The sequence below is a fragment of the Aotus nancymaae genome, unplaced genomic scaffold (genome assembly GCF_030222135.1).
Source record: "Aotus nancymaae isolate 86718 unplaced genomic scaffold, 86718_ANA_hifiasm-v0.15.2.pri h1tg000014l, whole genome shotgun sequence".
NCBI classification, from domain to species: Eukaryota; Metazoa; Chordata; class Mammalia; order Primates; family Aotidae; genus Aotus; species Aotus nancymaae.
In genome coordinates this window covers 120,186,573-120,210,691 of record NW_026988425.1, presented here as the reverse complement: position 1 = coordinate 120,210,691, position 24,119 = coordinate 120,186,573, and the positions used below count along the sequence as shown (strand labels likewise).

Below are 24,119 nucleotides of genomic sequence, written 5' to 3'. Positions count from 1 at the left end.
TTACTTTTATTATATGTATTTTTCATAGAGGCACAGAGCTGTGTATAATAAAAATCAATGTCTAACTCAGTACAAAACAATTCTTTCAATAAAAGCACTGTGTCATAATTTAATTAGCAGAATTTTTTCTTCCTTAATAGTCCATAAAATAACAGTATCTTAATATAGTTGGCATCTTCGAGTCAGTGAAATATGGTAATGACCGATTATGGTGGGAGAAGGAATGAAAAAGATGATAAGACTTTATGAAGAAGAACATGGAAGGTAATATAGCCCAGTTGGCCAACTATATGAACACCTTGTTTTCCAGGGACTCTAATACTGAAATTCTGGGCTGGGCTATCTGCCCACGGATATAACTCAGACCAGTAAGTATTTATTAACTAAAGACATGGCAGTGTGCTAGATCCAGATTCAAAGAAGCATAAAACACAATCTCTTCAGAAGGAAATTAGCTCTTCATTGCAGATTTTTTTTTTTTGAGATGGAGTTTTGCTCTGTCTCTTCAATGAGTGAAATTTCGTCCAAAAAAATAAATAAATAAATAAAATAAAACTAAAAGAAATCACAATGATCCATATCCTAACATCCAGCTCTTTTAAAAAAATTTTTGAGACACAGCCTTCTCTGTTGCCCAGGCTGGAGTGCAGTGGCGTGATCTCGGCTCATTCCAACCTCTGCCTCCTGGGTTCAAGCGATTCTCGTGCCTCAGCCTCCTGAGTAGCTGGGATTACAGACGTATGCCATGATGTCTGGCTAATTTTTGTATTTTTAGTAGACATGGGGTTTCACCATGTTGGCCACGCTGGTCTCAAACTCCTTACCTCAAGTGATCTGCCCTCCTCAGCCTCCCAAAGTGCTGGGATTACAGGTGTAAGCCACCATGCCTGGTCTAACATCTAGCTCTTCAGAAGTTAGTTTAAAATTAAAATTATACTATATATAACATATAGGGTACCATTATACTATATATAACAAAGTACTGTATATATGCTAAAAAAACTGTATATATATAAAAATATATATACACATATATATGTATATATGTTTTAGCTTAAGAATGAGTTTAATATTTGATGGTCTTGAGATGTCCTTAAAAAAAAGAATAAGTTTTGGCTGGGCACGATGGCTTAACACCTGAAATCCCAGTACTTTGGGAGGCTGAGGCATGTGGATCACCTGAGGTCAGGAGTTCAAGACCAGTCTGACTAACATAGAAAAACCCCGTCTATACTAAAAATACAAAATTAGCCGGGTGTGGTGGTATATGCCTGTAATCCCAGCTACTCAGGAGGCTGAGGCAGGAGAATTGCTTGAACCCGGGAGGCAGAGGTTGCGGTGAGCCGAGATTGTGCCATTGCACTCCAGCCTCGGCTACAAGAGTGAAAATCTGTCTCAAAACAAAACAAAAAGAATAAGTTTCAATTGTTTCTCTGAACTTTTAATCCAGAGATTAAAAATAATTAAAACAACTAAGGACAGGCTTGGTGGCTCATCACTGTCTGCAATCCCAGCATTCCAGCAGGCTGAGGTGGAAGGATCACTTGAAGCCAAGAGTTTGAGACCAGCCTGGGCAACATGACGAAACTCTGTCTCTACAAAAAATACAAAAATCAGCTGGGCATGCTGGCATGTATCTGTAGTCCCAGCTACTTGGGAGGTGGAGGTGGGAGGATCACTTGGGCCCAAGAGGTTGAGGCTGCAGTGAGCTACGATCACACCACAGCACTCCAGCCCAGGCAACATAGCAAGACCCTGCCTCAAAACAAACAAACAAACCCCAAAGGAGACAAACCATTGAGATCTATTTATCACTTAAGGATTCCCTAGCAAGATTTACTTTCGGCCTATCCACACGTGCCAAGTAACAAAGGATACATGCGCACCCACCTGCAAGCTTCTTTAGAGTGACGGTATTAAAAATATTGAAGTAATGGACACCAAAAACCTTCCCCAGAGATTTGCAGACTTCTGTGAGTTCTCCAAGACATTTCTTCACCATCTCTTCCCTCTGAGATACTTTTGCTACTAATGCTTTTTGTTTTTTCACACTGCTGGAATTTTCTGTTTCCATAAAGTCTACCTTTATGAGAGAGGAACAAATCACAGGAGTGGGTAGATGTGCACTTGTACCCATACAGGGGCTTTATTTATTGCTTAGTTGCATTTTCTGGGGGTCATTCTATTCGGCCATGCAGATAGTGAGACCCCGAGAACAGGGGCTGTGCATTCTCCATCTTTATATCTCCAGTGTCAAGCATAGAAGAGCCTCTTGATAAATGTTTAATAATAGAGATTTAGTGACCTGACAACCCATTACATTCATTTTGACAGGTGTCACATTACTTGGGTTGAATTTTAAGATCTCTTTCCAATTTAAGAAGAACACAATATGTTCATATAGAACAGTACATATAAATTCAGTATCTATAAGCTTTGGCAAAGACACTATACTTTGTGGTAATGTATTTTGGTTCGCTCATTGTGAGATAATGAAATAAACATTAAAAATACCATACCTTTAAATTGCCATTTAGTACAGTTTGGGCTTTATTTCCGAGCATCATATAAGCGATCGCTTGGTCATTGGCATTGATATATAAGTCTTCATCCAAAATCTTGTCAAGTATCAGCTTTTTAAAAAGTCTTTCGGCATTGTGTCGTGAATAAGCAGATCCTTTTCCAAATATACCTGACTGGATTTTTGCGCTCTTACTCCCTGACAAGAAGGTACAGGAAGGAAGATGAGTAAATGCAGGCGTATCATCACCCTCAAGTAAAAGAGGCTAAAAGTCACTTATGGACAGGTTTAGACAGATGGAATAGATCACCTATTCCACAGGAAAAGCCCTGGCACAGACATTCATTTCTGTAAAATGAGAATATTTGAGTAGAATGCTAAAATTTCTATGGTTCTATGTACTTTTCCTTATGTTTTTACAACACATATTGGCAAAAAAAGCAGCAAAATTATATTAGAGCAAATATATCAAATAGTTTACATAAACCATAATAGCTCCCTATAACTGTGCTATGTATTAGGATAATTGTGCATTACTTATCTAGTTACAACAGGTCTTACTCTGTTGTGGAGGCTGGAGTGCAGTGGTGCAATCATGGTTCACTGCAGCCTCAAACTACTGGGCTCAAGTGATCCTCCTGCCTCAGCCTCCTGAGCAGCTGAGATTACAGGTGCAAGCCACCACACCCAGCTAATTTAAAAATTTTATATATTTAAGCGCATCTAGTATTTATTAGTTTTTAATTTGTGTGGGTACATAGCAGGTGTATATATTTGTGTAGTAAATGAGATGTTTTGATACAGGCGTATAATGTGAAATAAGCACATCATGGAGAATGGGCCATCCATTCCCTCAACTATTTCTCCATTGAGTTGCAAACAATCCAATGGCACTCTTTACATTATTTTATAATTGTAATTGTTTTGCAGAGCTGAGGGTCTCCCTGTGTTGCCCAGGCTAGTCTTTAACTCCTGGCCTCAAGCCATCCTCCCACCTTGGCTTCTCAAACTGTTGGGATTACAGGCATGAGCTACTGCACCTGGCCACAAAAAATTTTTGACAATCAATTTTATAAATACTATCCCTGGCCCTGGTTATCAAAGCTGCTACTAGTTTATAATCTAAGTATTTAAGTCTATTCTTTTTGTCACCCTCATTAACGAAGCCTACACAAATTCTAAAAGAAAGCACAACACCACAAAGAAAAGATGCTCAAGGGGAGAGGTGAAGACAGGAATATGTACGCACGCTTCTCTCTTTCTCCTACCAGCTGAGAGCCACAGGCAGCTGGATCCTTTGTTGCATCCAGGAGCTGCAGTAATTGCTAATGTCTTCGTTTATATTACATACAATTTTATTTTAACAATCTACTTAAGAGCCCTTGTGACATTTATAACAATCAGAATTAATGGTTATTATGTAAAGCTTTAGCTCTGTTTTAAAGAGTTCCAAATAATTATATTATTGTCAATTTCAAATGGCTTCTGGCCATATATCCTGAATTATTCAAATTTTTCTTAAAATAATTTGTATCCCTGAAAGGCCACATTACAGAAACAAGACTACTGTTCTGCTAACAATGGGCTGGGTGGCATGGAGCAACCCTACTGCTGAGGACAACTAGGAAAGTTGGCTGAAACACGGTTTTGTTATTTTTGAGTCAGGGTCTTGCTCTGTTGCCCAGGCTGAGGGTGCAGTGGTGGGATCACAGCTCACTGCTACCTCGATCTCACGGGCGCAGGTGATCCTCCCACTTCAGTCTCTGAAGTAGCTGGGACTACAGGTGCCTGCCACCATGCCTGGCTAATCTTTGTATTTTTGGTAGAGATGGGGTTTCACCAGGTTGCTCAAGCTGATCTTGGACTCCTGGGCTCAAGGAATCCGCCTGTCTTGCTCTCCTGAAGTCCAGGGATTACAGGCATGAGCCACTGTAGCCAGCCAGAAAGGTTTATAATTAAAAGCAATATTCCCCTGCCTCATCCTTCCCTTTCCCAAGGCAATCAGTTTTTAAACAGTTTTTGTTTTCAGCTGTTCAGGTGGCTACACACAGAAGGACCTGAAATCTTGCCATCTGTCCACCAGCTTGACATTTATCTATTGCCCCTGCCCCTTTACTATGAAAGATGGGGCTTCATCTCATTCATACCGCCTCTGCTTTGTTTTAATCTTCCCTGAATTTTGCTAGTTCCATGATACTATTGGGTCATGTACTAATTATGTTTCTAACTTTAGACAGAACTTCTGACCACTACCCCTCGCCACAATGCGGCATGTTCTCGGTACACACGCCTTCCCTGTATATGCCTTCTTTTACTTTTGGTCATTGTACTTTTACATCATCAGTATTCATATTTGCGGCCTGTCCTGTCCTGTCACCATGTTTAGGTCTAGATGATTGCAATCGTTGTTTACATGATGATAAGTTTCCCTCCTTAACTGGAACAATGCCATGACTCTTTTTTTTTTTTGAGACAGAGCTTCGTTCTTATAGCCCAGGCTGGAATGCAATGGTGCAATCTCAGCTTGCCACAACCTCCCCCTCCCCAAGTGATTCTCCTGCCTCAGCCTCCCAAGCAGCTGACGCTACAGGCATGTGCCACCTCGCCCGGCTAATTTTTTTTTTTTTTTTTTTGAGACGGAGTTTCACTCTTGTTACCCAGGCTGGAGTGCAATGGCACGATCTCAGCTCACCACAACCTCCGCCTCCTGGGTTCAAGCAATTCTCCCGCCTCAGCCTCCTGAGTAGCTGGGACTACAGGCGTATGCCACCATGCCCAGCTAATTTTTGTATTTTTAGTAGAGACGGGGTTTCACCTTGTTGACCAGGATAGTCTCGATCTCTTGACCTCGTGATCCACCCACCTTGGCCTCCCAAAGTGCTGGGATTATAGGCGTGAGCCACTGCGCCCAGCCCGGCTAATTTTTGTATTTTTAGTAGAGATGAGGTTTCTCCATGTTGGTCAGGCTGGTCTCAAACTCCTGACCTCTGACCTCAGATGATCTGCCTGCCTCGGCCTCCCAAAGTGCTGGGATTACAGGTGTGAGCCACCGCGCCTGGCCAATGCCATGACTCTTATGGAACCAAAAGGAGAAGGTTCACCACATCCAGGTCAAATAGATTATTTTTTTGTACATTTTACCAATTTTTCAAAGTCATGTTACTTTTTTTTTTTGATATGGAGTCTCGCTCGGTCACCCAGGCTGGAGTGCAATGGTGCAATCTCAGCTTGCCACAACCTCCCCCTCCCCAAGTGATTCTCCTGCCTCAGCCTCCCAAGTAGCTGACACTACAGGCATGTGCCATCTCACCCGGCTAATTTTTGTATTTTTAGTAGAGATGAGGTTTCTCCATGTTGGTCAGGCTGGTCTCGAACTCCTGACCTCTGACCTCAGATGATGTGCCCGCCTTGGCCTCCCAAAGTGCTGGGATTACAGGTGTGAGCCACTGCGCCTGGCCAATGCCATGACTCTTATGGAACCAAAAGGGGAATGTTTACCACATCCAGGTCAAATAGATTATTTTTTTGTACATTTTACCAATTTTTCAAAGTCATGTTACTTTTTTTTTTTGAGATGGAGTCTCGCTCGGTCGCCCAGGCTGGAGTGCAGTGGCGAAATCTCAGCTCACTGCATCCTCTGCCTCCCAGATTCAAGCAATTCTCCTACTTCGGCTTCCTGAGTAGCTGGGATTACAGGCGCACACCAACAGGCCTAGCTAATTTTTGTATTTTTTGTAGAGATGAGGTTTTGCCATGTTGGCCAGACTGGTCTTGAACTCCTAACCTCAAGTGATCCACCCACTTTGCCCTCCCAAAGTGCTGGGATTACAAGTGTGAGCCACTGCACCTGGCTACAACTTCTTTTGTTTTATATTTGATCTTGCTCTCTTGTATAATCTTTTCCCTGGAGTTTATAAGGGCCTCTCTCCTTTTTTTTGTTGAGAAGTAACATTTGCATTCTTCACTGTTATCAATAAAACCATTCCTTTCTGACTCTCTCTGTATGTTGGGTGGGCCCTGTTCCTCCTGACTTTCTGTGAGTCTGCATGGATTGCTTCCTGGCCCTTTCTGGCTGTGACTATGGGTTTTCTTCACTAGACCCATGGTGGGTTCCACTGCTTATCATATCACCATGTGTGCTCCCTTTGTCTGCTGGTCTCCAGGATTGCTGATATTAAGCTGATGTCAGTCTGGTTTTGGTTCCTGTTTTCTTTCCAGAGCTTTCAGGATTGTCTCTGAAGGGGTCTAGAATATGCCACTGTGGCATAAAAATTATTTTGAGCAGAAGGCATTTGAAATGTCTTATCTGCCAAAAAGCAGGGCCTCCCAAGAGAACTCAGCTGTCATAAATTCCCTCCCTAGGAAAAACCAGGGAAGGCTGACCCTTTTAAACAGAGATAAGATTCACACCACACTTAAACAGACATTGTCGTAAAAACTTTGTGTCTCCCATCTGGTCTCCTAGCAGTCCATCTGTCTTTCCTAAGTCATTTGTTTGACCATAAGTGCCCTTCTCCTCCTTCTCATTTTCTTCTATTAAAATGGTATACAAGCCCCACATTCTAACTGCCCCTTTGAACCACATTTTTCTGTGAACACCTATACACATGACTAAATCTGTCTTTTCCCTTGCTAATCTGTCTTTTGTTGGTTTAATTCGCAGGCCCCAATCACTGAACCTAAGAGGTTAGGGGAAAAGTTTTTCCTCTCTGACATGTCTTTAACTCTTAGTATTCTCAAATCTCAAGGCCACATATATATATATATTTTTTTTTGAGACAGAGTTTCGCTCTTGTTACCCAGGCTGGAGTGCAATGGCGTGATCTCGGCTCACCGCAACCTCCGCCTCCTGGGTTCAAGCAATTCTCCTGCCTCAGCCTCCCGAGTAGCTGGGAATACAGGCGTGCACCACCATGTCCAGCTAATTTTTGTATTTTTTAGTAGAGACAGGGTTTCACCTTGTTGACCAGGATGGTCTCGATCTCTTGACCTCGTGATCCACCCGCCTCGGCTTCCCAAAGTGCTGGGATTATAGGCATGAGCCACCGCGCCCGGCCCCATATCTTAAATTTTTTTTACAGGCATCTTATTCAGCATTCAGTGAGCATTTTAATCCAAAACTTTTATCTCACCCACTCTATGAAGTTTTCCTGTGTCACTGGTTTGATAATTCCCTTTATTTTCTATTTCCAAAATTTTGGACAGATTTTACGTGTCCTAAGGATCAATCCTTTCTATGCTTTCTGTTTTTCATATATCTTTTAGCTCAGTTCCTAGATTTTCTTGACTTCATTTTCCAACCTCTCCACTAAATTTGTCAATCATTTAAAATTAATAGCGCTTTCTCATTTTTGTTTCTTTTCCATTATTTAATTATTATTTAAGTCTTTATTTAAAAAATCTTTAAGAAGATACTAAGGAGTCTTCTCTCCCCTCTCTCCGAATCTACTGTGTATTTTCAATTATTTCTATCACTCAGGGTCAAATATTCTATTTATTCGGTCTTCTTCTTCTTTACTGTCCTACTGTCCGTTTCTTTTTTTCTTTTTTGAGACAGAGTCTTGCTCTGTCACCAGGCTTACTGCAACCTCCACCTCCAAGCCTCCCAAGTAGCTGGGACTACAGGCGTGTGCCACCACGCCCAGCTAATTTTTGTATTTTTAGTAGAGACACGGTTTCACCATGTTAGCCAGGATGGTCTCGATCTCTTGATCTTGTGATCTGCCCACCTCAACCTCCCAAAGTACCGGGATTACAGGCATGAGCTACTGTGCTCGGTCCCTAAGAGATTTTTAAAGGCTCTAATCTGATAATAGTCTCTCTCCTGTTCTCTATACTGTTATGGGTCTATTCCTCATTTTATTTGCTTGCTAACATTTTAATAGTTACATTCCACTCACTCAGATATACTTGCATAAACTTTATTATTTTCTTTTTTGTATGTGAAACTATCTTATCCTAGTGACATATACATTATATAAAATAGTATAATTCACAAAAATTGATTTCCTTTTGTTACTCAAAAAAGTTTTATTCAGAAACTCAAGTTTTATAAGAAAATAGACAAAAGTAATTTTTTATGTACTTATAATAAATTATTTAGATGCTCAATTTCAATTGATGTTAAACATTCAAAACCCATGACTTACCCAAGAAAATGTCGACCAGCATATTCATAGTAAATCTTCCAGAAGGACCTTTATGTTTTATATTTCTTGTTCCTTGTGATAAACTATGTTCTTGAACAAATCTTAGAATGCTTTTCACATCATCAGTCACGTCTCTTGTTTTATAATCCTATAAATAAAAGAGAATACTTTCTGCTATAATTAAGGTAACAATGCCCAGATTACTAGGGTTTAATATTAACTATGGCAGATTCATCATAACCCATTTCCAGAGCAAAACCAAGACTAAAAACTAGGGAAATTTCAAATGTTCATTCTCATCTAAGTTCTAGAACAATGACTACTCTATGTTATTACTGTTTCACAGAGATACATTTTGTCTTTCAACTACCTGATAGCACTCGGTGAGTAGAAACACATATATAACACACAGACACACACACACAATTTAAATCCTTCACACCTCCTAGAATAGTGCTCTGTCACTTACTGGGTGGCAACCTCTGGGATGAAAAGTCCTGTCCAGCCATGTAAATCCACAAATTCTACCCTCTCTGGGGTCTTCGGTGCCACAGTCAATGCTCTTTCATCATCTCTTGTCAGTTTCCTTTCTCGTTTCCCTCAGCTATCTTCAACCTTTGCCCACTTTTTAGGGTCCCCATTACTAGATGGCTTTTTGTCTTCCTCTCTCCTACTTCTCTCTACGGGCAATACTGACCACTGACAGGTCTAAAAGGCTGCGTCACACTCGGTGCTTCTGTGTATGCAGTTCTCCCTACCTTCTAATCCTTGTCATTTGCACACACCCATAACCTGGAGACGAACAGGTTTCTGGTCTTATGCTAAGTGGAAGTGATCGGAATTGACTGGAAGTGATTTTGAGGCCCCATCTGGAATTGTCAAGAAAGAGTGTCCTATCACTCCATTCCTACCTTAATTCTTTTTTATTTATTTATTTATTTATTTTTTGAGACGGAGTTTTGCTCTTGTCGCCCATGCTGGAGTGCAATGGCGCGATCTCGGCTCCCTGCAACCTCCACCTCCCAGGTTCAAGCAATTCTTCTGCCTCAGCCTCCTGAGTAGCTGGGATTACAGGCGTCTGCCACCATGGCCGGCCTAACTTTTTTGTATTTTCAGTAGAGATGGGGTTTCACCATGTTGGCCAGGCTAGTCTCTAACTCCTGACCTCAGGCGATCCACCGGCCTTGGCCTCCCAAAGTGCTGGGATTACAATCGTTAACCACCATGCCTGGCTACCTACCTTAATTCTTGGTGATTATGTATATAGAGCTGATCTTATTTTGGCCTTTTGGGTCTTGATCTCCTCTGCTCCAATGATTGTGTCTTCCACATATATCAGCCACTCACACTTCCTACCTTTAAGCTTACTAATAATGGCAACCCCTTTATTCTCAGATCACCACATCCTCTCTTTCCAACTCATGCCATCTGGCATTCTGACTCCAACAATCCCCTGGGACTGCCCATCTGCTGATCCTCAACTTCAGATGTCCTCCTAACTCAGCTGAAATTCCACAGTCAATAGCTGTAATCACTGCCTCTTACAGACCCTCAGCTCCCCTGCCCCTAGGTCACTTCACCATATTACCTGGCAAAACAATAGATCTACTTCTCCATCTACTCTATCCCTGTACCTATGTGGCTGGACTTGGTATTTTCACTGTCAGTATGTGACCTCAAGCCTTGAGTGGAGCGTTCCTGCTGTAGGCAACCATCACTCTACATCCCTAGCCTATCAGGCCTCCATTCTCCCACAACAGAAGTCAGCACACTATGGCCCAGGGGCTGGATGCCTGTTTTTGTGCATTAAGTTTTACTCGAACACAGCCATGGAAGATGACTTGAAAATTGGTGTATTTATTGCTTATGTCTGCATTTAGACTATAATGGCAAAGTTGTGAGTCATTGTGACAGAAACTATGGCTGCAAAGTGTAAAATATTTACTCTATGGCCCTTAAGAGCAAGTTTACTGACCCCTGTCCTAGACGACTACTTCATACTTTCTCCTTTCTCTTCCATCCCTTCTCTTATCCCGACAGTCAGCTGATGGCTACGTTTCCTACTGAATTGAGAAAATTAGAGCAATCGGAAGAGTGTGTTCACAAACTCCCATCACTACATCTCCTGGCTTGCCAGCATCTGGTCCATACTCGCTTACCTTCCCACCAGTTCCTGCAGATAAACTCTCCAAGCTTGTATCTAGAGCCAGTCTCTCTTCTCTTAACACTGGACCCAAGCCATCGCTCACTCAAGGACACAGCTTCAGCAACTCTCCCCATATCCTCACACATCAACTTTTCATTCTCTGTAGGCACACTCCAGTCTACTTTCTCTGCCAGCTACTGCCCTGCTTCTTTGTTCATATTTGCAGCAAAACTAAGCTGTTGATATTCACTAACTCAATTTTGCCCCACTCTACTGAAAACAGTCATTCCAAGGTCACCAGGATTTTTCCAGTGCTAAATCCAAAGACGAATTCTCAGTCTTGACCCTACTTGGCTTAGCAGCAGCATGTGACATATTTAGCATTTGCTTCTCCTTGAAACACTGTACTGAGTTTCCCTGGTTTTTCTCTTATCTGACTAGTTCTCTTTCTTGGTCTCCATTCTCAGTTCCTCCTCTTCTCTTCAACCTCTTAATGTCTCAGGGCTAAGTTTCGGTTTTTTTATTTCTTTTCTTTTGTCTAAATTCATAACCCTAAAGATTTCATCTTATCTCATGGCTTTAAATATCACCCATGTGCCACCAGTCTCTTCAGAATTTTTGAATCTAATACATAACTCAATATTAGATTCCCAATATTAGGTACCAAACTCCTGATCTTCTATGCCAACCAAACTTCCGCATCTCAGCCAGGGACAACTCCATCCTTCCAGTTACTCAGGCCTCCAGTTGCTCTGGGACTCTAGCCCTCAAATGACTGCTCTGGCTCTCCATCACCTCTTCCCCTCGCTGGCTCTTAATCCTGTTCAGCCACATGGGCTCCCTTGCTATCCGTCAAACACACTAGGCATACCCCCACCTTAGGGCCTTTGCTCTAGCCAGTGCTTCTCTCAGGAAAGCCCACGTCCAGAGAGCTGCCAGCTAACTCCCTTCTTCAAGATTTTGCTCAGCTCTCATCTTCTCAATTAGACTTCCAAGGACACCCTGTCTAATACTGCATCCTGCACTCTATCCACTCCTGTCTTTCTACTCTGCTGTTATCATTCACCACAGTTATCCTTTCACGTATACTTACTGTGCATATTGTTTATAACTGGCCTCCTAGAGTGTAAGGAGTGCAAGCTCAAAAGGGCAGGGATTTATTTTTATTTTGTTTAGTGATATATCCCTAATTCCTACAACAGTGCTGTTATATAGCCCAACAAATATCTGTTCAATGAGGGAACTGATTAGCAATGTTTACGCAGAGGGGTGGGAGAAGATAGCATGAATTTGCCAATTACACACTGAGAGACTACCCTCTGCTCTGCCTAGTGCTCCGACTTCGTAACTATACTTATCGGAAATATATATATATATATATATATTTTTTTTTTTTTGAGACGGAGTTTCGCTCTTGTTACCCAGGCTGGAGTGCAATGGCGCGATCTCGGCTCACCGCAACCTCCGCCTCCTGGGTTCAGGCAATTCTCCTGCCTCAGCCTCCTGAGTAGCTGGGATTACAGGCACGCGCCACCGTGCCCAGCTAATTTTTGTATTTTTAGTAGAGACGGGGTTTCACCGTGTTGACCAGGATGGTCTTATCTCTTGACCTCGTGATCCACCCGCCTCGGCCTCCCAAAGTGCTGGGATTACAGGCGTGAGCCACCGCGCCCAGCCCTACTTATCGGAAATATTAAAGTTTTTTTTTTTTTTTTAGACAGAGTTTCGCTCTTGTTGCCCAGGCTGGAGTGCAATGGCACAATCTCAGCTCACTGCAACCTCCACCTCCCAGGTTCAAGTGATTCTCTTGCCCTAGCCTTCAGAGCAGCTGGGATTACAGGCATGCGCTACCATACCTGGCCAATTTTGTATTTTTTTTTTTTAGTAGAGACGGAATTTCACCATGTTGGTCAGGCTGGTCTTGAACTCCTGACCTCAGGTAATCTACCTGCCTCGGCCTCCCAAAGTGCTGGAATTACAGGCATGAGCCACTGCACCGAGCCTGAATATTAAACCTCTATGACCACATGTATGTAGGCCTCCACTCCAGTCTATGAATTGTTTCACACCATGTTCACTTGTTACTCTCTGGCATCTTGCACATTTAATTTTATTACTCCCAGATAGGTAAATAATATGCCAAATGTGAAAATGCTCAATAAGTAGTAAGTTACAGTAGACATTAAAATGTAGAATTACTATGATAGGTAAAATAAGTATCTAATGATTGAATTTAACAATCCCCCAAGGGTATTTTAGGATAGATAATAGTGAATTTATCCACAAGCAGTTACTGTTATTCTTTATAGTTAAAAAAAAGAGTAGCCGGGCACGGTGGTTCATGCCTGTAATCCCAGCACTTTGGAAGGCCGAGGCAGGTGGATCAAGAGGTCAAGAGATCGAGACCATCCTGGTCAACATGGTGAAACCCCGTCTCTACTAAAAATATAAAAAATTAGCTGGGCATGGTGGCGCGTGCCTGTAATCCCAGCTACTCGGGAGGCTGAGGCAGGAGAATTGCCTGAACCCAGGAGGCGGAGGTTGCAGTGAGCCGAGATCGCGCCATTGCACTCCAGCCTGGGTAACAAGAGTGAAACTCCGTCTCAAAAAAAAAAAAAACGAGTAATGTAATTGATTTGAATTCAAACATACAGTATGCTAGTTATTATTCTTTTGAGAATGAGATCTTTTAATATATTAAATATCTGAAATTTAAATATTAACATTTTAATTAATTAAAACAATGTATTAATAATCTTAACATATTAAATTTAAAATATTCTACCTGCCGATGTTGGATCTCTTTGGATGTTTGTATATTAATGATATTTCTAAAATATTCTGTAATCATCAGTGCACATATATAAACTCAATATTTTGGATATGCAGATATCCAGTATTATTTTTTAACAGGCTTCTAATGATAAAGAAAAGACACTGCATGAAATTACTTTTTCAGTGTTTCCATTCTGAATTACTGCTGGAAGGAAACCATCTTTTCCCCGTTACTCCATTGGAGACCACCTACTGCAATCTAATTTGTATCTATATTTCTAAATTATGAGAAAAAAATTATTTAATTATAAAAAATTAAAAAATTTTTTTTACCTTTGTTTTACAGCAATTATCACAAGAAACATCTGAGTGTTTCTTACAAAAATCAGGATTAAATCCATTTTCACCAAAGTAAGCCAAAAGCTGTATTCTCCTGCATTCTGTTATATTTTCACAGTAATGTACCATGCTATACAAATTATTGAAGTGAGTTTCTCTTGTATGATGGTTTCCATCTTTTTCCACTAAAAGAGATGAAGAGTAGAGTAAAACATACTTATTATAGGGTAAAAATAAAGAATGTTATAGAAATATTTAGAATAGATTCATATGACTTTAAATATTACCTAAGAAAATTACTGTTAATAGCATTCAGTCAACATGGCATTCTATGTTATAATTAACTGGGTATTAATGTTCATCCTCAAGATTTTAGTATTATCAGAATAAATGTTATTTTTTTCAGATTGTCATTATCCCCAAAGATGATGGTTCGACTTCTATTTGCTGTATTTATCAGTCGAGCATGTACTGAACTAAACATCCCCAGGGAGCGGAGCCTGGGATTCTGGCAGTGGCCATGCACTTCTCTGAGTATCTGAGGTCAAAGTAGTTATATGAGTGGTTCCAAAACTATGCGCCAGCAAGCCCTGGGTGCTGCAGGGAAATCACAGAGACAGGATATTTAAACTTAAGGGGAACACAGTAATGTCTGACATCTGTTGAACATTACACAAATTAATTAGCTTGAGGTAGTTAACGGTGTTACATTAGATTGTGCTACATTCCTACTAGCAATATCTTATCTTCGCAAAGCTGGGTTTTTGGCAGTTGCTATGATAAAAAGAAGCATCTCAAGAAAATCAATGTGAAACTGGAAATGAGGGTGGCAGTGTCTGATTTGATTCCTGGGTGTAAGAACAGCAGTGGCATACGTCCCATCACTAAGCAACTGTCGTTACTTAGGAATTTCAGGTGCGGTGGCTGACGCCTGTAATCCCAGCACTTTGGGAGGCCGAGGTGGGCAGATCACCTGAGGTCAGAAGTTTAAGACCAGCGTGGCCAACATCGTGAAACCCGTCTCTACTAAGAATACAAAAATTAGCTGGGCGTGGTAGCACAAGCCGGTAATCCCAGCTACTCAGGAGGCTGAGGCTGGAGAATCGCTTAAACCCAGGAGGCAGAGGTTGCAGTGAGCTGAGATCACACCATTGCAATCCAGCCTGGGTAATAAATGCAAAATTCCATCTCAGAAAAAAGAAAAAAGAAAACGGTTTTTTTTTTTTTTTTTTTAGACGGAGTTTTGCTCTTGTTACCCAGGCTGGAGTGCAATGGCGCAATCTCGGCTCACTGCAACCTCCGCCTCCTGGGTTCAGGCAATTCTCCTGCCTCAGCCTCCCGAGTAGCTGGGATTATAGGCGCACACCACCATGCCCAGCTAATTTTTTGTATTTTTAGTAGAGATGGGTTTCACCATGTTGACCAGGATGGTCTCGATCTCTTGACCTCGTGATCCACCCGCCTCGGCTCCCAAAGTGTTGGGATTACAGGCGTGAGCCACCGCGCCCGGCTAAGATTTTTTAAAAATATTATTTTTTTCTTCCAATTTATGGGTATTTTCCCCCCAAATAGTTGCTGTTATCAGGACTTAAATATCTATGAAATTGTTTGGACCTAATTAATTTTTTTTTTTTTTGGCCTTGGCTTCCCAAAGTACTGGGATTACAGGCGTGAGCCACCATGCCTGAGCATGTTTGGGGCTAACTTTAATATAGATGAAAAAAACACACACAAATGGGCAAACCCAGTGTAAAGATTTCATTTTCTTCACTGAGAATCACTTGGGTTCTATCAAGCCTCTACCACTTACTAGTTCTGCATTCCATTTTCCTCCTCTGTAAAATGAGGAAAGCAAAGGTCTTATCTTTCAGGGTTATTGTGAAGATGAAATGAGTTGACGGTATATGTAAGGCATTTTGAATGGCATACAGGAAGTGCTAAATAAAGACTATAATAATTACCGCTGTCATACTACTACTACAACTACTCCATTGCTCCTGCTTTATCAGTCATCTTGGGGACAAGTGACAAAAGCTTTCTGAAGCTCACTTTTCATGGGAGTACCTCTATATCACAAGTTAGTTGTTCTGAATAAGGTAATAAGGTGATACATGCAGTGTTGGGCACAGTGCTTGGTAAGTGCCATTTCCCATGCTCAGTACTCCTACCAGAGTTAATTTAAAAGTGGTCTCAGAAGGGCAATGTAATCCCAGCACTTTGGGAGGCTGAGGTGGGTGGATCACCAGAGGACCAGCCTGGCCAACATAGTGAAACCCCATCTCTACTAAAAATACAAAAATCAGCTGTAGTCCCAGCTACTCAGCAGACTGAGGTGAAAGAATTGCTTGAACCTTGGAGGCAGAGGCTGCAATGCGCCAAGATTGTGCCAAGATTGTGCCATTGCACTCCAGTCTGGGTGACAGAGCGAGACTCAGTCTCAAAAATTATCTTATATAAGTAATTGCAAAAATGCCCAAAGGTATTTGTACAGGGATGTTCAATACTGCATTGTTGATAACAGTGAAAAACAATAAACAAGATCTATAAGAGGAGATTAGTTTAATAACTATGGAATAACCATGCTATGGAATTCTAGGTAGTCAAGCTATATGTATTCATTGGAATGATAATTACATCCTACTGTTGAATGAAAAAAATTGGGTCATTTTATATATATAAAGTATGTATAATTCCATTTACATTTTAAAATATGTACATTTGGAAAAGGTAATATAAAATACAATATATTGCCTCCTCTAATTGAGGGGGATGGATGAGACAGGAGAGCCTATGGGTAGGGGGAGAGGTTCAGCTCTATTGATTTTGTTTTTTTTTCTTAACCCAGATGGTGATATATGACAGTTCATTATTTTCTTTTTATCTTTCTGCATGTTTCAAATGTGTTACATGCAAGAAAGCATGTCTGAAAGGATACAAAGGAAACGAATAACTAGAGTTGTTTTGGGGGCAAAACTACAAGACATGGTTTGTAAACTTTCTGCCTTGTACGCATCTGTATCATTTGAGTTTTACATAATAAGCACTTACCACTTTTATAATAAAAATGAACTAAAACAAAATTGCCAATCTGTATAGACACCTCTATTTTTCTATGATTATTTAAGGAACGCTTGAGCAGAAGTACCACAATAGCAGGAGTAGATGACTATCATGAGACCGAAGATGATAGAATGTGTCTACAACGGAGACAAGCTTACTCATTATAAGTCTTTTCAGTCTGGTCACATCATGATAGGTATAGAAAAGCAGGCAGTGAGATATTTCTCCATCTCTTCCAGCTCTGCCAGATTCTTGGTAGTAACCCTCCATAGATTTAGGGAGAGATGCATGAATCACAAATCGCACGTCCGGTTTGTCAATCCCCATTCCAAATGCAATTGTTGCACAGATAACCTGATATAAAAGCAAAAGCTTATTAGACTCATAATGCACAGATTTAAAGGAACATTTTAATAATAGATGCTTCTAAAAGCTCTATCCTTTGTTTTACTTTAAAATGTACTCTACATAAAAACCTAGTATCTTAACTTGGTCCCATTATTTAGTGTAACTAATATGAGTTTCTTTTTTTTTTCGGGAGACAGAATCTAGCTTTGTCACCAGGCTGGAGTGCAGTGGCGCAATCTCAGCTCACTGCAACCTCTGTCTCCTAGGTTCAAGCGATTCTCTTGCCTCAGCCTCCCAAGTAACTGGGACTACAGGCGTGCGCCACCATGCCCAGATGGGGTTTCACCATGCTGGCCAGGATGGTCTCAATGTCTTGACTTCATGATCCACCCTTCTCAGCTTCCCAAAGTGCTAGGATTACAGATGTGAGCCACTGAGCCTGACCCTAATATGAGTTTTTTTTTTTTTTTTTGAGACGGAGTTTCGCTCGTTACCCAGGCTGGAGTGCAATGGCGCGATCTCGGCTCACCGCAACCTCCGCCTCCTGGGTTCAGGCAATTCTCCTGCCTCAGCCTCCTGAGTAGCTGGGATTACAGGCACGCGCCACCATGCCCAGCTAATTTTTTGTATTAGTAGAGACGGGGTTTCACCATGTTGACCAGGATGGTCTCGATCTCTTGACCTCGTGATCCACCCGCCTCGGCCTCCCAAAGTGCTGGGATTACAGGCTGCCTAATATGAGTTTTTATACTGATAACTTGCAATTCCATTAAGACTCAAGAAGGTAAAGTGAAGCTCAGCGTGGCTGACACTTTCTTGTGTGACTTGGTGTTGTCAGGTAAGGGAGCCAGAATCCACTGCAGTCAGCCCAGGATGTGCTGCGCCTGTTCTGTTTTTGCTGCTGAGGTGTGGGGGTGTTGCTCACACAGTCATGATATCCAGGTCAGTGATCATAAGCGATGTGTTGCTCAGGAGCTCCAGGGTGCTCCCGGGGCTCCTCGGAGGTCACTGCCGCCACCTCCTCCAATGGCTCAGGAACAATGTGTTCTTACCTGCTCCACTGCTTACCATCAGTCTTCCCAGTGGCACCAGCTGATCACACACCAACTCCTTTTATTCATCAGCCGATTTTAAGTCAACGTTTGTAAAGTTTTAATGGAAGCTCATGTGGGTAAAAGTGTGAGAGCTACTTATACCAAAAAAAAGGAAAAAGGCCAAGGACTGTGGATCTTAGCCCATACAAATGACAGCGGAAGCAAGGTAATTGTTCACTTTCAGGAGCTTGATAAATCAGTTTTCAAGGATACCCATTTCAGTTGGGAATTTAGGACCTATTTAACCCAGACCAAAATATTATATCTCCAGGCAAAATTACATTTCACAAATAAAACTGCAAGAATTTTTTTTAGCACTTAAAAAAATGAATTGCTACTGCAAGAACAGTATTTCAAAGGCAAGTGAACTATCTGGCAGGCAGATGGAGGCTAATGACATGATTTCAGTAACTGTGAGTACCAGGGGAAGGAACTCAAGCTCTGGAGTGTGTGGACAGTAAAGGGGACATTTATCAACACAGGAATGGCAAGGAGTGGCCTGCGCACTTGGCTAGACATCCATCTACATTTATGGCACTCTGATCAAAGGCAAGTCTCCTTGGAAACAGAGACTACTGTAGCTTCTAGTGATGGAGAGCAGGTGGAGACGCTGCACAGCAAGATGTGTCAGCCGACAGGTCCGGAAGTGTGACCCGCAGGGTTCTGTGAAGTCCAGGTGCATCGCCCAGTGTCAGCGTGGGCACACGGCTGTGAGGCACCGTCTGTAGCCTCCAAGTGAGGCTGCGATGCTGCCAACTCTTTTGGAAAGCTCTCATTTCTTGAAATTGGGAAAAGTGGCTTTGTGATTTCCTTCTTTATTTCTGTGCTTTTAAAACTTCAAGCCACAATCATTCTTTGAGAAGAGTAACAGCCAAGTTTTATTCTAACTCATGAATCTAACAAGATCAAGTCTGTCTAGCTGGTGTAGGCTAACATTTTATCCCTACTGTAAGAATTAGTCTGAGAACAGAAATAATTAGATTTTAAAAAACCCCTCACTATTTTTTAACCATATTTTTGATCAAAGTTATATATATATGTATATATATAACTGCACTGTAGACTATTTATACTATATATAGCCATTTAAAGAATTTGAAAAAACATCATTTTTTTTTTTTTTTTTTTGAGACAGAGTCTCGCTCTGTTGCCCAGGCTGGAGTGCAGTGGCACGATTTTGGCTCACTGCAACCTCTGCTTCCCGGGTTCCAATGGTTCTCCTGCCTCAGCCTCCTGAGTAGCTGGGACTACAGGTGTGCACCACCATGCCAGGCTAATTTTTATATTTTTTGTAGAAACGGGGTTTCACCATATTGTCTGGGCTGGTCTCCAACTCCTGGGCTCAAGCAGTCTTCCTGCCTTGGCCTCCAAAAGTGCTTGGATTACAGGTGTGAACCACCATGTCTGGCCCTTTCCTGCAAATTCTTTCCTTATCATATATTGTTTTGTGTTTTTTTTGAGACGGAGTTTCGCTCTTGTTACCCAGGCTGGAGTGCAATGGCGCTATCTCGGCTCACCGCAACCTCCGCCTCCTGGGTTCAGGCAATTCTCCTGCCTCAGCCTCCTGAGTAGCTGGGATTACAGGCATGTGCCACCATGCCCAGCTAATTTTTTGTATTTTTAGTAGAGACGGGGTTTCACCATGTTGACCAGGATGGTCTCGATCTCTTGACCCTGTGATCCACCCGCCTCTGCCTCCCAAAGTGCTGGGATTACAGGCGTGAGCCACCGCGCCCGGCCCCATATATTGTTTTTACATGTTTTCTGGTCAGTTCTATTCCACTGATCTGCCTATAATTGCAAACAAATATTCACGTGTTATTATTATTATTATTTTTTTGCCATACTCTCTTAGTTATTTTCACTCGAAAATTCTTCCAGGCAAACTTTAGAAAAAGTTTATCAAAGGGGGAAAAAAAACCACTGACATTTGGATTAAATATATAAACTAATCTAGGAAGACTGCAATCAGTATTTCAGTGAAGATAAATCAGTGATATATTTCTGAACTTTTTGCATATCTGAAATGCCTTTTTGGTTTCAACATAAATGACAATGAGCTTGGTATGAAATTCTTCAGTCCGTGCCTTCCCTTTTCTGATTCTGAAGACAGTCTTCTATTATTTTTGTTATGTATTTCATATGTATTTATTTATAACACACTTATCTGTTTCAATTACCCTGCTTTCTTACTGGGTATACTTACTGTTCTTAAGCTGAATCCCTACCTCCTTTTGTCAAGAAAGATTATTTTTCCCTCCATTTTAATCTCTTTTTTCCTTTGCACTCTCAAGTTATTCACCACATCACTGACTCAACTGCCTCCCCTGCGTCATTCCATTTGTGTCTTAATGTGTAATCTGCTCTTAGTTTTGTTTTTCTAATTTAGATAAATTACATTTTTTTTTTTTAAGATGGAGTCTTGCTCTGTTGCCCAGGCTGGAGTGCAGTGGCACTATCTCAGCTCACTGTAACCTCTGCCTCCCTGGTTCAAGTGATTCTCCCACCTCAGTCTCCAGAGTAGCTGGGACTACAGATGCCCACTACTATGTCTGGCGAATTTTTGTATTTTTAGTAGAGACAGGATTTCACCATATAGTCCAGGCTGGTCTCAAACTCCTGACCTCAGGTGATCCGCCCGCCTTGGCCGCCCAAAGTGCTGGGATTACAGGCATCAGCTACCACGCCTGATCATAAACTGCATTTTCATTTCTCCCTTCATCTAAGCCTGTGATCTTCTTACGGAAGTTGTTGCTATTTCACATATATCAAGACTTTTTATCTTTCTTGGGATACTAAACTGATACCCTCTCAAATTTTCTCTGTTTTCCCAGAGAAAACAATTTTGAGGACATTTTTCCTCTGAATCTTGAAAGTAAATACTTTTTCCTGAGCCGAAACTTTTCATAGGCTCCAAGTAATTATTCGTTGTTTTGCTCAAATTTATCCTTACGTTTAGAGGGAACTATCCCAGACTGGCATTTACCACAATATGAAATGCCTGAAGTGTTCTCGGTTTTCCTCCCACCCACCTGGGTGAAGGCAAACTTCTTATCTCAGAAATAGATGGCCAATATTGTTAGTTACTAGGGAAATGCAAATCGAAACCACAAAGAGGGCTGGGCACGGTGGCTCACTCCTGTAATTGCAGCACTTTGGGAGGCTGAGGCGAGTGGATCATGAGGTCAGGAGTTATCAACCAGCCTGGCCAATATGGTGAAATTCCGTCTCTATTAAAAATATAAAAATTAGCTGGGCGTGTTGGCATGTGCCTGTAATCCCAGCTCCTTGGGAGGCTGAGGCAGGAGAATTGCTTGAACCTGGGAGGTAGAGGTTGCAGTGACCTGAGATAGCGCTATTGCACTCCAGCCTGGGTGACAGAGCAAGACTCCTCCTCAAAAATAAATAAATAAATAAATAAAAACCCACAAAGAGATACCACTTCCCACCCAAAAGGAAGAACACATTAAAAAAGATGGACAATAGCAAATATTGGCGAAGATGTGGAGATACTGGTACCTCATACACTGCTGGTGAGAATGCAGAACTGCAGAGCCACTTTGGAAAGCAGTTTGGCAGTTCCTCTGAAAGTTAGACAGAGTTGCCATTTGACCCAGCAAGTCTGCTCCTAGGTGTCTACCCAAGAGAAATGAAAGCATATGTCCACGGAAAAGCTTGTACACGAATGCTCACCAAGCCATCATTCAAAGTAGCCAAAAAGTAGAAACACACCAGGCCTGGTGGCTCACACCTGTAATTGCAGCACTTTGGGAGGTTGAGGCAAGAGTATCACTTGAGCCCAGGAGTTCAAGAATAGGCTGGGCAACACAGGGAGACCTCATCTATACAAAAAATTAAAAAATTAGCTGGGCGTACTGGTACGCCTGTGGTCCTAGCTACTAAGGAGGCTGAGGCACTAGAATTGCCTGGTCAACATGGTGAAACCCTGTCTTCACTAAAAATATTAAACACAAAAATTAGCTGGGCATGGTGGTACGTGTCTATAATCCCATCTACTAGGGAGGCTGCAGCAGGAGAATCACCTGAAGCTCGGAGGTGGAAGTTGCAGTGACCTGAGATCCCTTCACTGCACTGCAGTCCAGGCAACAGAGCAAGACTCTGTCTCCAAAAAAAAAAAGAAAAAGTTCACAAAGACCATATACTATATGATTCTATTTACATGCAACATACAGAGTAAGCAATAAACTCTAGAAACAGGTTAGCAGTAGTTAGTAGATTTGTGGTTGCCAGGCCTTAGGGGGTAGGGAAACTGACTGGGTATGAGGTTTCTTTTTATGGTGATCAAAAATTCTGGAATTAGCGATGATAATTGTCCAACTTTGCAAATACACTAAAAACTACTAATTTGTCTGTTTTGAAAGGATAAATTTTATGATATGTGAATTATATCTCAAGCAAGTTTTTTTAATGAAAGAAAAAGCAACTTTAGAAGTCTCAAAGAAAATCTGTTTTTAAATTTCAGTCTTATTTTGATGTTTACTACCTTCAAGGTAAAAACAATTTGCATTCTACATGTGCATGTTTGCTTATGTGCCATAGAATATTATTTCTATTATTTGTTTATCTTTAAAACTGTTACCTGACAGCCATCCTGATTAATCCACTTCTGCTGTACCTCATCTCTGGCAGAATCACTGAGGCCAGCATGGTAAGCAAGAGCAGCGAGCCCATCTCTCTGTAATGTGTCAGCCATGGTGTCGCATTCTCGCCTGGAGAGGCAGTAAATTATTCCTGAGTCATCTGCCAAGAAACCAAGAGTACTGAGAAGCAAGAACTTTTAACATAAACAACAACACAATTTATACTATGTTGTCAGAAATATATGAACCAAAAACACATCTCCTATAGTGCTTTTTTTTTCTTTTTTTAATTTTTGAGACAGAGTCTTGCTCTGTCGCCAGGCTGGAGTGCAGTGGCGTGATCTCGGCTCACTGCAACCTCCGCCTCCTGGATTTAAGCAATTCTCCTGCCTCAGCCTCCCGAGTAGCTGGGATTACAGGTGTGTGCCACTAGCCTGATTAATTTTTGTATTTTTAGTAGAGATGGGGTTTCACCATGTTGGCCAGGATGGTCTTCATCTCCTGACCTCGTGATCCGCCTGCCTCAGCCTCCCAAAGTGCTGGATTACAGGCATGATCCACCACGCCCGACTCAGTGTTCTTATACTGTTGGAACACCACACAGGTGAATAATTCAAGCAAACAATTCATGTGCATTGGAAATGAGATGTGGCTTTTAATCCTGTCGCTGCTAATGACTTGTGAGGTGGACCTGGACGAACTTTGGGCTCTATTTCACACTAAATACATGTGGGTATAAAAAAGCCACCCTTGGCCAGGCATAGTGGCTCATGCCTGTAATCCCAGCACTTTTGGGAGGCTGAGGAGGGTGGATCATTTGAGGTCAGGACAAGCCTGACCAACATAGTGAAACCCTATCTCTACTAAAAATACAAAAAAAAAAAAAAAAAATTAGCCAGGTGTGATGGCAGGCACCTGTAATCCTAGCTACTCAGGAGGCTGAGGCAGGAGATTCACTTGAACCCAGGAGGTTTGAGCCAGTGTCTGGCCATCTAAATTTTCTTTAATGTCCATGTATTATATTTATTATTATGTGTGTTCTTTTTAGAAACAGAAATTAAAGGATATTACAGAAAAGTCATCTCT

At 41.6% G+C, this 24,119-nt stretch overlaps 1 protein-coding gene across 3 annotated transcripts in view; it reads right to left on the bottom strand.

The window, feature by feature from the left end:
* The window catches only part of BLM (BLM RecQ like helicase), a 90,574-nt gene that overhangs the window by 9,878 nt on the left and 56,577 nt on the right, over nucleotides 1–24,119 (bottom strand). For all 3 annotated transcript variants that reach the window (XM_064376274.1, XM_012463804.2, XM_012463806.3), the window contains 6 exons: nucleotides 23,033–23,193; nucleotides 17,149–17,344; nucleotides 13,925–14,115; nucleotides 8,671–8,818; nucleotides 2,520–2,719; nucleotides 1,891–2,083 (listed from right to left, as the gene is read on the bottom strand). In XM_064376274.1, the coding sequence (XP_064232344.1) occupies nucleotides 1,891–2,083; nucleotides 2,520–2,719; nucleotides 8,671–8,818; nucleotides 13,925–14,115; nucleotides 17,149–17,344; nucleotides 23,033–23,193 (1,089 nt within the window). The remainder of the gene's footprint in view (nucleotides 1–1,890; nucleotides 2,084–2,519; nucleotides 2,720–8,670; nucleotides 8,819–13,924; nucleotides 14,116–17,148; nucleotides 17,345–23,032; nucleotides 23,194–24,119) is intronic.